This window comes from Cynara cardunculus, unplaced genomic scaffold (genome assembly GCF_001531365.2).
Source record: "Cynara cardunculus var. scolymus isolate 2C unplaced genomic scaffold, CcrdV1 Un_Scaffold_2504, whole genome shotgun sequence".
NCBI lineage: Eukaryota > Viridiplantae > Streptophyta > Magnoliopsida > Asterales > Asteraceae > Cynara > Cynara cardunculus.
This window is the reverse complement of record NW_020201116.1, coordinates 5,626-18,512: the sequence shown is the minus strand read 5'-3', so window position 1 is coordinate 18,512 and position 12,887 is coordinate 5,626. Positions and strand designations below refer to the sequence as shown.

Sequence of the window (12,887 nt, the reverse complement as noted above, 5' to 3'; positions counted from 1 at the left end):
TCATATGTCTTGAACATCCGCTATCAAGATACCATATGCCTTTGACATCCTGTAYAAGGAAACAAAATAAGAATGCTATTGGTACCCAGCTATTGGGGTCCAGCTTTGTTAGAGGCTTCATCATCTGATGCTGAAGAAACAACATCAGTAGATATCATCACCGAACCTGAAGAGGTTTGAGTGGAAAGAGGAACAACCTCTGATACTATTAAGGTAGTTTCAGTGGAAGTCTTCACTAAGCCTGATAAAGAGGCTTCAGTGGTAGGAACTACAACGTCTTATGCTGAAGATTTTTTAGCAAGAGTTGTCTTTGCTGAGCCTGAAGAAGAGGCTTCAACGGTTTTGTTCACCTTGGTTGCTAGTGTAGCCATTGTGGATGATTTCGCCTTGGTTGATTTCTCAGCCTTGGCTACTTTTTTGCCCTTAGCTGGCGAACCAGCTTTGGCGGCAGAAGGACACATGCTGGCAATATGTGTTTTCTCACCACAGTGTTTACACTTCCTAAAGTTGAGAGTAGCTTTAGGGCCAGGAAGTATCAGACTAGAAGCGAGACCAGCTCCAAAGATTCCCTTCTCATTGGTTCTAGGAGGAACCTTTGAGGAATTGGATTCTTTAGGTGAAAAGTTCACATTGAGCTGTGACTTGAATTTCTGATGGGATTCAGATTTCCTAGTCCCTGAAGAGGAAGAAGATTTGCAAGCTGAAGGAATAGACCTAGATCTATTTGACTTGTTTGACTTCTTGGGAAGGGATGTCGTGACAACAAATTTACCTTTGTCTTTGCATCCAGAACTCAAAGGAGTTCCTTCAAGATGACTCTCAGTAAAAGAGGAAAACTGAGAGGAAGAAGTGTTGGGAATAGAAGAGACAAAGGTACCAAACTTGAGCATGGACCTGTCTTTAACACATTCTTCCTAATCATAGGAGAATCCTAGACCAGTCGTTATCTTGGCGGGGATCTGAGCGTTAATGATCTTAGAGGCCTTGATGGAAGCTTTGCACCACCCTTTAATGGTAGCTTTCTCGGCCTTGAGTTCAGCGATTGCTCGCTCACGCTCAGCGATAGCCTTCTCATATTTAACAATGATGGCTTGGTTTACAATAACCTGATCTTTTAGATTTTCATCGACAAAGGTCAGTTCTTTGATCTTAGAATGACAAATCTTCAATTGCTCTTGAAGATCAATGTTAAGCATTTCTGCTTTCGATTTTCCATTGAGGGCATTGTAAAGGTCAACCGTCAGCGTATCCAGTGCAGAAAGACTAGAAGAAGAAGAAGAAGAAGAAGAAGAAGAAGAAGAAGAAGAGGGTTCATTCAGGAAACATACCTGAATAGAAGAAGAAGATGGCTTAGAGGAAGTAGATGTTTCTGAAGATTCTTCATCTGCATCTATGGCCATCAAGCAGACATAGGCTTTATACTCTTCATCCGAGGATGATTCATCGGATGACTCAGCCCAGTCATGCTCTTTAGCAATAAGGCCTTTAACCTTTCGCTGGTTGTTCTTCATCTTCTTGTACTCCTACTTCAATTTTGAGTATTTCTCATCTTTGGTCCTGAAAGAGGAAGGAGCTTTGGAAGATGATGTCGCAGTCTTCTTTGATCTGCATTCACCTACAAAGTGTTCGGGCCGGTGACAGTTGTAGCAGACAGCTAAAGTCTTGTCTATTCTTTCAGACTTTGGTTTTTCCCTAAGGGACAGCTGAGGAGATCTGCGGAAGTTGCTCTTACTGGCGAACCTCCTAAATGACTTAGTCAGGAGTGCCAGGGACTCGTCAAAATCTGTTAAATCAGATTCTGGAATGTCCTCAGAGATAGAAGAGTTTATCTTCGTGATAACAACGGGAGGAAGAGAAGAAACAAAAGGGGTAGAAGAAGTTTCAACTGAAGAAGCCTCAGAGATCAAAGCCAAATGAGAGCTTTTCATTTCCCTGGACTCTTTTACAAGATTCCTCTTCAGTTGACGAGATTGCTCATGGTTAAGCAGAATCCCGTATAAAGTAGAAAGAGAAAGARTGGACATGTCATTTGACATCTTGAGACACATGGAAAAGGTGTCCCAAGACTCAGGAAGGCATTCTAGAAACTTGGTTAAAGTTTCAGAATTAGAATATTCCCTGCCGACAACCCTAAGATCAATAAGAAGGCAGTTAAATCTTTGATGTACTTTAGACAGCGTCTCAAACTTTCCACAAAGAAAGCTTTCATACTGTCTTACTAGATTGATCTTTCTGGTCTCTTGAACCTGAGTGGTTCCTTCATATTGGACACAAAGTGTGTCCCACATGGATTTAGAAGTTTTGAGTTTCATGACTGAGTGATAAATCTCATCAGGAAGAGACATATCTATTATAGACCGAGCACGCGTGTCTATAGCTATTTTCTTCTTGTCTTCATCGCTCCATTGATGTGGGAGCTTTGGAATCTGCCGTTCAGGAATCGTAACAGTCGTAACTGTTGCTGAAACAGCTGGAGCAATAGCAAATGGAATATATGGTCCATTTTCTATATAATGTGGAATTTCAGGATCCACACCTTCAAGAAAGATGAACATCCGGTTCTTCCAGAGACTAAAATTGTCACAGACAAACTGGGGAGGTTTGGCAAAAGAGCCATTGTCTTCTGTGTGTGTGTTTGTAATTTGTAAAGCCATTTGTAAGCGGTAAAGTTATCTAAGAAAGGAGATAAACTAATACTGAAAACAACTAAACAGAAAGAGAGATAGAGAGAGAGAGAGAGAGAGAGAAAGCACTGTTCTGATAACACCTGTTGGTCCCTTGAGGGTCTACAAGAATAGTAAAACAGTTTGTAGAAGGGAGGGGGATGAATACAAACACAATATTTTCAAATTTAAAATATATATTAATAAAGAAGATCAATACAGATTTTACAAGATTGTTTATGGAAAGATAAGGTGATAAAAACCTATCTAAACAATCTTTGGTTACACACGAAGTCTTAGCAATACAGATTTTACAAGATTGTTAGAGTGCGTGTCAAGTCTTAAGAGGAAGGCTTGTCCTTTGCTACAGTGAATAGTACAAAAGTACTATTCATGAGCATACATCTTTACCTAAAGTTGGTGGACAATAGAGTCGACTAGTCGGCTCCGTACCGTACCAACTTTCATAAGGGTATGGGTTTGTCCTTTGTGTGCATAAGGACAAGACAACAACAATCATGCTAAGCAAGCTTCATTTGATCGCTGAATGATGGAATGACCTGAAGGTCTCTTCATCATTCGCTGAAGCTTGAGCAGTCTTCACACATATATAGACAGTCTTGTAATCACTGAGCATCGCTTCAGATCACGTACTCGCCAGTCTCTAATCTTCAGTTTCAGTCTTCGATGTTTGCTGAAGGTTCTTTGGTGTGAGTGTTGTCTTCTTGAAGTATCGCTGTTTCTAATAGATTTACAATACAAGTTCTTCAGCGATCACTAAACATGCTCAGTGAAGATCGCTGGAACTGAAAAGACAGAAACATAAATACAACGTATAAGTGAAAATGGATTATTATCAAATCACTGAGAGAAAGGATCAACATGATTTTATTGTGTCATAATCGGTGTGAAATTGAATGTGAAATCCAATGTGATAATTGTGGCAACCAACATTGCTATGATAATCGATTCTCTGATGTGCTTTCTATCGACTAATCCTTTTAAACCCTATTTTTCTCTAATAATGACCTATCAAGTCAAGATGAGACGAATCAACCCCCTTTTTTTTTTGCTAGATAACCACTGTCTTTGATGTTATCACTTTCCCTAAGTATCAAAGTTTTTATGATCGTGTTATTTGAATGTTATCATTTCAATTTCCACTTTTACCCTTCCACCCGTCTTAAATATTTTTGATTTTTTTGTATTAATTTAAACTAAAAAAAATCCCTTAACTTTTGACATAAAACACACTACTTGGTTTATAGGTCGTTCTCGCGTTCTCGTAATTCACAAAGGTTCTCGTTTGAACCCTTCCCTATATATATAGCCATATGTTCATTCAAGAATTGGTAAATTTTTTAGAATAGATGAGTGATCTTAACCCTTCATTTGATCAAGATTTGCGGCTTTGACTGTAAAACACTGGATAATTCTCGCATAGTATGCAAAAGATATAAGGGTAGTTTCATAACTTTTATAAATAGGCGATAAAACAATTACATATGTGAACTCGTGTGATTCACATATGAAATATTTAACTGATTCACTTATGAATCCATATGATTCCCATATGAACTAATTAATTGATTTACATATGAACCATGTGATTCACATATGAATTATGGGTTCACATATAAACTTATGGGTTCACGTATGCACTTATTTGTCGCTTATTTGCAAAAGTTACGAAACTATCTCTCTATGCAAATCTTGACCGGTTAAAGTCGTAACTTTTGACTAATTTTGACCGTATGAAGGGTTAAGATCACTTCTTTACTTCTCAAATACTTATTACTTCCCAAATGAACTTCTCCATATATATACGCACACACAATCGGGATTATGTGAGATAGACAAGACATTCTTTGTGAAACATACTTTTGAGTATGTGGATGAGTTTGTATGATACCAACCTTCAAAGAAGAACATCAGATATTCACATCATAAAACACCACACTTTCATAATATTCAATCTTCAAATGAAAAAAACGAACATTCTTATATAAAAGAAATAAACCTTCACATGAAAACACAACAAATATTCACATGTTCATTGTTAAATACATCAAACCCTAATGGGAAGCATACACCAAATTCACAATGCGTATCGAATATCCAAGCTTTTATAACATGTCTTATGGTCTCATAAAAACTATATTGTCTTATTAAAAAATCTATCTTAAAAACATATGTGTAACGTTTTTGGATCAATCCAAATTGGGGCCTGACTTTATTACGAATTGTATCTATTTATAATTATATACACTAATTATTCTTTTTTATGACTGTCGCTAAATTAAATGCATAGGGCCTTTACACCTACAAATATATAATTCTAAAATATTATGTAGAAAATTATTAATCGAGTCCATATACCAATTGATGATAAATCTTGTATATATACCATTTTAAATATTGAGCAAATAAAAAATCAATTATTTAATCTTGATACTGATACAAGATATACTGTCACGATAAAGTAATACAATATCTAAAATTTAATAGTATAGGCACCATAATAAAAGCAATTCTTGACAAACGTTTGTTTATTGTGACAACAGAGACCTCTTCGCATTGCATATAATCTAATTTTTCACGATTGGACGAATCATGTTTAGCAGGCAGGATTGTCGTTTAATACATGAAAATTTTCAAGCAAAACCGATTTCCTTGTGTTACATTTAATCTATAAACCAAAACGATCCTCATAGAACATTCGTATGAGATATATTTGACACAATTTTTGAGTAGGTTGTTGCAAAAACTTCTATTGTGGTATAGGTTTTTTTTTTTTTTTAATCTATATTCGGTAATAATGTAACTAATTCTTTTAGTAGAACAATAAATTAAGCAATTTTAATTGAATAATCTAAAAATTAAGTACATTAATACAAATCTGGTTCTTGTGGTTTTGTTAAAAATAACACCTTTTTCATTTCTTGTAGTTATTTAACATCTTGATAAATGTATATATAAAATCTTAAAAATAAGAAACAGACTTATATGTAAATAAATATCATTTATTCAAACTTTAGAGAATGATTTAAATGAATCCCTTATTATATAAGATCATAATGTCTCTTGATGAATATGATATAAAAAATATGATTCAAAATTAATCAAAGAAGCAATGGTAGATAATTGTTGTGTCTGGGTTGTGAGGGTTCTCAACTACATGGATGGTTCAATATGTTTATCGACGTCTGACTCTGAGATGTAGATCATCCAAGACACATTAACATGGCGTACTACTCCAATTCAAACCGGGATTTGAATCCAAACTTCTCCTCATAAGGATAGATGGAAGGAATTTTTAGGATCAGTCGATGTGTTAAATGGGAAAATGCACAAATTTCAAATTAAAAAATATATATGAAAAAAAGAAAAGAAAAGGAAGGGTACGTTGTGTTGTGTTGTGGGTATGAAATGACATGCGTGTAGTAAATCTTTGAAAAAGATTATGTTTGAAACTTATATTAAATGACGTCATAATATCTCTGCGGTTTCTGGATTTTGCATTGATTACCCAAATGCATTATCTCCTCAAATATGGTATTTTCTTTTAAACAATAATATATTTGAAATGGAAATTGGGTGGGGGAAGCATTCTGACGTATGCCGTTGGGCTTGGATCGGAAGTGGGACCGCATTCCTAAGGTAAAAATAAGGCACAAGGGATTAGATTGTAAACAGTCTAGAAGTCAGGGTATATTTTGCTAGTTTTGGTAAAAGTCAGGGTGCTATTTGTAAGTTGTCCTAGAGGGTAAAAACTTACTACCAGTTAAATTAAGGCTAGTAGGAAACAGGAATAGGACTGTCTCTGTCACATGTCACTCTAAATGACTCTTTTGCCCCTTGTCTCATGGAAATCAAATAAATCATCCCTTTCTTTTTTATTTTGATTCACAAAAGAAATATTAATAAAATTAAAAGAAGCATTCAAATATGCAACAATTTAAATGTCTATAAAAAGCTCAAAAGATGTTTAAGTTAAGTATTTCATGGATTTTAAAATAATTTGTTTTAAAAATTATGTCAAATTCTTTTCTAAAATATGAAAGAAAATAAAAAAAAAACTTCAAATTTAGAAGAAAACAAAAATATAGAAAAATGATGATTCTATAAATTTGTTATTTGTTATTTGTATGGTATGATTGTTTAAATATTAATTAAAGTTTTTTAATAAAGATTTGCATTCATTTTATACAAAAATTGATGATGTTAAATATAGACGTATCACCCTTAATTTAAAAAAAAATGAAAAATGGGATGGATAGTATTAGTAAGAAAGAAATATGAATGAATGGAATAAAAAGAGTAGGAAGAAAAATAATAATTGCACAAGTGAAGGGAAGGGAAGGGAGGAGCAGACCACCAGTCGCCGCCATCATCAGTCTCGCTCACGTTTAAGCCAATGCCATAATACTGCTGCTGCTGCTGCTAACCACGCCTTTTTAACTTCCTCTATCTTTATTATTTACTAATTACTATTTACTACTACTACCTTCCAAGTTCCAATTCATTCATTAAATTTTCAAATCCATTTAATTAAATTAAAAACAATATATTTGTTTAAACATGAAAATTAACCGTTTAGTTTTATATAATATAATGAGTGAAGCTTAAAATTTTATTTTCTCAATATAAATCAAACAACGCGTAAATCTTAAAATACATTATTTTGTTTGGCTCTTAGGATGATATTTGTACTTGAACCGTATGGCATGAGCCGTTTGCCGGACCAACGAAGAAAGACCGTTTCAACAAAAGTTTTTTTTTTTTTTTTTTTTGGTCTTAAAATTTGGAATTCAATTAATTTAATTTTTCTTTTAATTGGGTGGTATTTGATTCATAGTTTTTAATAACAAGGAAGGTATAGTATTGAATAGTAGGAGAGCAGTAGTAATAAAATAAAGAATTGTATTATATGTAATAATAATAAATAATAATAATGCTGGTATTTTAAGCATTGACAAGTCCGTCAGGAGGGGAAGAACAAACAGAGTATAATGCCTTTTAACGGCAATATTAACTTTTCCCATTTCCCCTTCTCACTAACTTACAAAAACTCTTTTATTTTTAATCTCTTTTTATTAATCAACTACATTCTAGACTTTAGGGTCCAATTTCCATCACCTTTGAATCAACCTTAATCAGATTCATTCCCATAAATAAACGCAATTCTTCATCGTAAACTTTAGAGATTGCTGCCATTTATTACTCACCAGTTATTTCTTATTCTCTTTACCCTCTCACATTACCACCGTTAAAACAACGTACCGTAAGAGAGGGTATGAATAGCAGGTTGTTATTTATACACTTTTTACTTGTATATATCTGGTTATTCCTTAGTGTCTCACTCACCTACCTATTACCTATAATAGGATAGGATAGAGTAGCTTTAACATAACTGAACAAATGTTTTTTTAATAATGATAATATATATAATTTTAATAAGAAAGTAGATTGAGAGAGTGTATATTTATCATAAATTAAGGTGTTAAGGCCTAGAAGAGGGTGATAGGCTTAGCCAATAAATCTCCTTACACAAGACAGTCTTTAAACGTGTATGATGACACAAATTTCATTCTTTTTAATTTATGTTTTATAAAATTTGTTTATTTTTATTCAATTTAATTTAATGCATAAATAAGAAAAACAGAAGGTGAGAGCAGGAGTATAAGAGACACACACAGCAGAGACAAATCGTAGACTTGCTACCACAAAAAGGAAACAAAAATAAAGTTAGGAATTGCCTCTCAAATCCCAATACCCTTTACACACACACTCTCTCTCTCTCTCTCTCTCACTTGTTTCTGCCCCAAAACCCCATTTGCATTTCCTGCAAAAATGGTGGTTTTTGACCATAACAAAAATACCCTTTTGCTTTTGGACTGTTGTTCATCTCCATTGTTGGGATTTCTTTCTTTCTGTGCAAAAACGGAAATGGTGGTGGTTCTTGATGCCCTATTGGTTCACAGGGATAAACAAGGGTTTTTCTGTGCAACAATGGTGGTTCTTGCTCAATCACAATAAACCAAATGAAAGGTGTTCTGTGGGCAGACAATGAGGCATAACAGGATGAGCCAGGCATGAATCTTTTCCATTAACAAATCAATTATTATTATTATTAAATTATTACTACTTCTCTTTTTTAAGACATCTTGACACCTTTTTGTTCCTACATTTTGATTTGGGGGAAGTTGAGTTTAGAAACAGTTACGAAGCTAATGATTTGTTGTTAATCATTTCATTCTTGATATATATATATATATATATATATATATATGTGCTGAAAGAAATTAGTTTAGTTTTTGGTCACCATTTATGTTGATCAAGATTTCTGTTAATCGATTGTTGTTCTCCTTACCAATTTCGTTATTGTTCTTGTTGGTTGCGTTTTATATATATGTTGACTTTGACTATTACACACCCAGGAAGTCAAATCAGGTTCATATCTCGACTCCAATTTCATCTCTTGTTTTAAGTTATAATTTATGTGATTTATAAAATAAAACATTAGTCATGTATATACCATTTTGCTTTAATGGAATTCTAAAAAACAATCTTATATTTAAAAAAATATATATCTTGACCAAATTTTTGACTGAACTCATCTAGAAATTGTTGGTTTAGGGATTAATCCACTTTGTAACTTTGGTAATAATTTTATTGTCATTAAGAACCGGTTGTTTGAGGAAATGAGATATAAAATACGTCTGGATGCATTACATCCTTTTCGACTACAAGAAAACCCCAAGCATCAAAAGGCTAGCTAGAGTAACGAATTTCGTTAACGTCCGAGTTTCTGGACGAGACGATTCTCGATCTCCATTCGCTTCTTTACCAGAAGCCCATATTTTGCAACGAGCTGCTTGTCTTCAACCGTTGCCACAAGTTTACATCCAAACGCAGACTTCTCTAAATCGTCTTTATACATGCAAGAAATTGGCACGAAACATCCTTTCTTTTCGCATAGCCAACCATGGGCTGCCCTCAATGCAGCTCCTAATGACGCTGAATCTACTCCAAATTACAGCAAAACCAAAATCGTTATAAACTTTGAATGGCAAGTTAGTTGTTATTAGCTCATAAACTAGTCATGTTCCGTAAAAAAATAAAAACCAACTCATAACTAGATGACAAGGTACGTTGATTTACCTGATGTTTGCACGGTGTAGACATTACAGCCGAAAATGGAAGCCATAGCGCTCAAAATGCTATGATTTGCCGATGCCCCACCTGTTGCGATTATTCGTTTTGGAGGAGATGGCATCCGGAATCGTTCTGCATGACCTCTCATCGCAAGGAACTGTCCTTCAATCAGTGCACGAATCTGCAAAGATTTATCAAATTTTAGAAAATTGTTGCGCGATGAAAAGCCCATTTGCTGATGATTATACCAACCTCAGTAGGAAAATCGAACTCCTTTACTTCATGTTCAACAACGCCGTCCAAGGTGTTGCCATTAAAATTCTCAAGGGTATATCGATGGTAACCAACTGATAAAATAAATAAAAATAAAAAATTTGATCGTGAAATATGCGGTGAAAGTAAAATCTGGAGTTCAAATTTGACTCTCAGAGTCGAATAGATTAGCATTGAACTTTAAAATGATACAAATTGTTTTGATTAAAACCGTGTTTGGCAAATCATAAGCTAAGCTTATTTTTTGAACTTATTGAAAAAGCCTCGTTTGGTAAAACCATAAACAGTTTTTAAAAAATATTTCAGGTAGCGATTGATTTAAGGGTTTTCTTTTTCACCATTTTTTCCAACTATACCACTACATAAATGACCAAAAACCTCATTCTTTTAGTTAATTTTACATTGTCATCTAATTTATTAGCTGCTATCGATTAGCTTATAAGTTTTTAGGTAAAGCTAGTTTATCAGCTAATTTCAAAACACAGTGTAACAAAAGCAATCATTAACCACATCAATTCATAGAAGGATTCTTATACTAGGACTTGTATTATACTCGGAAAAGAATACTCAAAATAAAGGTATTTTTGAATCCAAAAAGTCAAAATTTGACTTCTTCAAGATCAGCAGCAGACTCTAACGAGACGGGTATAACTTACTTGGGAGGGGAGGGAGTATTTCATGATCCTTGTAATAAAAGCCCATCTTTCCACCTGAAAAATAGTTGTAAAATTAACATCTAACTATGAAAAATCTTGAAATACAATGTATACAAGCTCGATGATGAAGTGAAACGAACCGTTTAAGGGCGGTGCTTGTTTTAGGGACCGATTAAAAACATCCCAAGATTTATCCGCACATCGATCACGAATATCTATCAAGATCACAAGATTGTCCAAATGTAACCTGTGTTTGTTTGTCATAATAACATTTTATTAAATCTTAAAAACTGTACCTTCGCGGGTTAGAGATCCGTTCTTGTAGCATAGCATCACCATATAACCTTTGTTATCGACAGGGTTCGGGAAAACATGACCTTCTAGGCTTGGCTTATGATCCATGGTTATTCCAAATACCTTAAAATTCGAACAAATTATACTCGAGGGTATTTTGGACGTTTTTACTAGTAAAGACTAAGAAAGGTTGGAAAATCAAAGAAAGACTATATGAAGTCGAACTTACAGTATCACTGGTGCCCAGACTGATTGCTAAATCCCCTGGTGTGTTGAGGGACAATCCTGTCAAATACCAAGTGGACTTTCAAAAAATCAAATGAAGCCACTTCATCTCTATCAAAATTAATGCAAAGGTAGATCTAATAATTCAAAGAGAGAATTTGACTATTAGCCAAATTTCTAAATGCTCATCAAGAAGCCCAAAATAGGACTTTGTGATGACTAGTAGTAGATAAATTTATCGGTAAACTGGCTAAGGTTATCCTCCACTGTTAAACGTAAAAAGAAAAAAAAAAGACCACGATAAATTTCACCTGCCAAGCTGTTAGGATTATCTCCAGACCATTGAACAACCAAACACTCCTTGTTGAATTGGAACCTAAACGAACAGACTCATCAACCATCTTAGAAGGTTGTTAAACGACTATAATACCCTCAACTCAAGATTCATATTATTTTAACCAAAAAGAGTATATTGGTCATTTTACAAATGCAAGAAAACTGAAGTGTGGTACACTAACCTCTCAACAAAGTATGGAGCAATTAAACCAGCAACAGCATGAGCAGGAGCCAACTTCCCAAGTTTTTCCTCTAATCCAGGAGCTGTTGCCTATTTTGAAATTTTACGACGTCTGAAACACTTTAGTTCATATTTAGCTTCTAAACCAGTATACTTACAGAAATGCTAATCATTCATTAATGAATAAATTCATAATCTCAAAGTTACTGAAAGATACAGACCTCCAAAATCTGTTTTGACCAAACTCTCTCCTTGATATCCATCAAATTCATCCCAGCACCATCGGTATGATCAATGCAGGCATACCTTCCAATGAGAAGAGATGCAATGAATGAGCTCACCAGTGAGATCCGCTCGGTGTTGTTATAAACTTCGGGTTGCTTCTCAAAAATCCTTCGAATTTGTGGGCCAGTGTAACGCTCATAGGCTCTAGATCCGGTCAGTTCAGACAACTTCAGTGCGCCACCCACAGCTTTCTCAATAGCCTTACATTGTTCGGTTGTGCTACTATCCATCCAAATTGGCGATTCTATTGTTGAAAATGCTTGTCCAAATTGACCAACCAGAGGTTTTTTAGGATCCAAAGATGATAAGATTCTGGAACTATCCTTCTTCCAGTACACACTACCATGTTGCTGCCCGCTGCCCGAAACAGCAGCAACTTTCTTGAAATCAAGTTTTTTTGAATCTTGAAGTCTATGAAGAATGAGGTCCAATGCTTCAACCCACATTAGGGTAGGGGAAACAATTCTGCCATTAATTGATGGATCTCTGTAGACACCATCTTTGGTTTTGTAATGGGGCAAATCTAAATCAAAATTGACTATTTCTGAGGTCACAATGTTGAGTTTAGAATCCAACACAGTTGCCTTAAATGACCTGTGAAATAATTGTACAAATTTTTCAAGGGTTTAGCTATTCAATTTTATCATATATTAATAAATAGCCAATTCAAAATTCAATTCTAACAAATACCCAATTTAAAAAATCCACAATTAGTTGCTAGCTCAAGATTCAATTTTAACAAATGCCCAATTCAAAAACCCACAGTTGTTCTTAGCTCAACATTCAATTTTAACAAATGCCCAATATAAAAAACCC

At 34.5% G+C, this 12,887-nt stretch overlaps 1 protein-coding gene across 3 annotated transcripts in view; it reads right to left on the bottom strand.

Moving 5' to 3' along the window:
• Window positions 1-9,320: 9,320 nt before the first annotated feature.
• Window positions 9,321-12,887, bottom strand: part of LOC112503083 (xylulose kinase 2-like) — a 5,412-nt gene continuing 1,845 nt past the window's right edge. For all 3 annotated transcript variants that reach the window (XM_025107147.1, XM_025107146.1, XM_025107148.1), the window contains 10 exons: window positions 12,008-12,665; window positions 11,788-11,876; window positions 11,581-11,645; window positions 11,274-11,329; window positions 11,047-11,167; window positions 10,891-10,965; window positions 10,751-10,804; window positions 10,074-10,168; window positions 9,828-10,002; window positions 9,321-9,689 (listed from right to left, as the gene is read on the bottom strand). In XM_025107147.1, coding sequence (XP_024962915.1) covers window positions 9,460-9,689; window positions 9,828-10,002; window positions 10,074-10,168; window positions 10,751-10,804; window positions 10,891-10,965; window positions 11,047-11,167; window positions 11,274-11,329; window positions 11,581-11,645; window positions 11,788-11,876; window positions 12,008-12,665 — 1,618 coding nt within the window. In that variant the 3' untranslated portion in view covers window positions 9,321-9,459. The remainder of the gene's footprint in view (window positions 9,690-9,827; window positions 10,003-10,073; window positions 10,169-10,750; window positions 10,805-10,890; window positions 10,966-11,046; window positions 11,168-11,273; window positions 11,330-11,580; window positions 11,646-11,787; window positions 11,877-12,007; window positions 12,666-12,887) is intronic.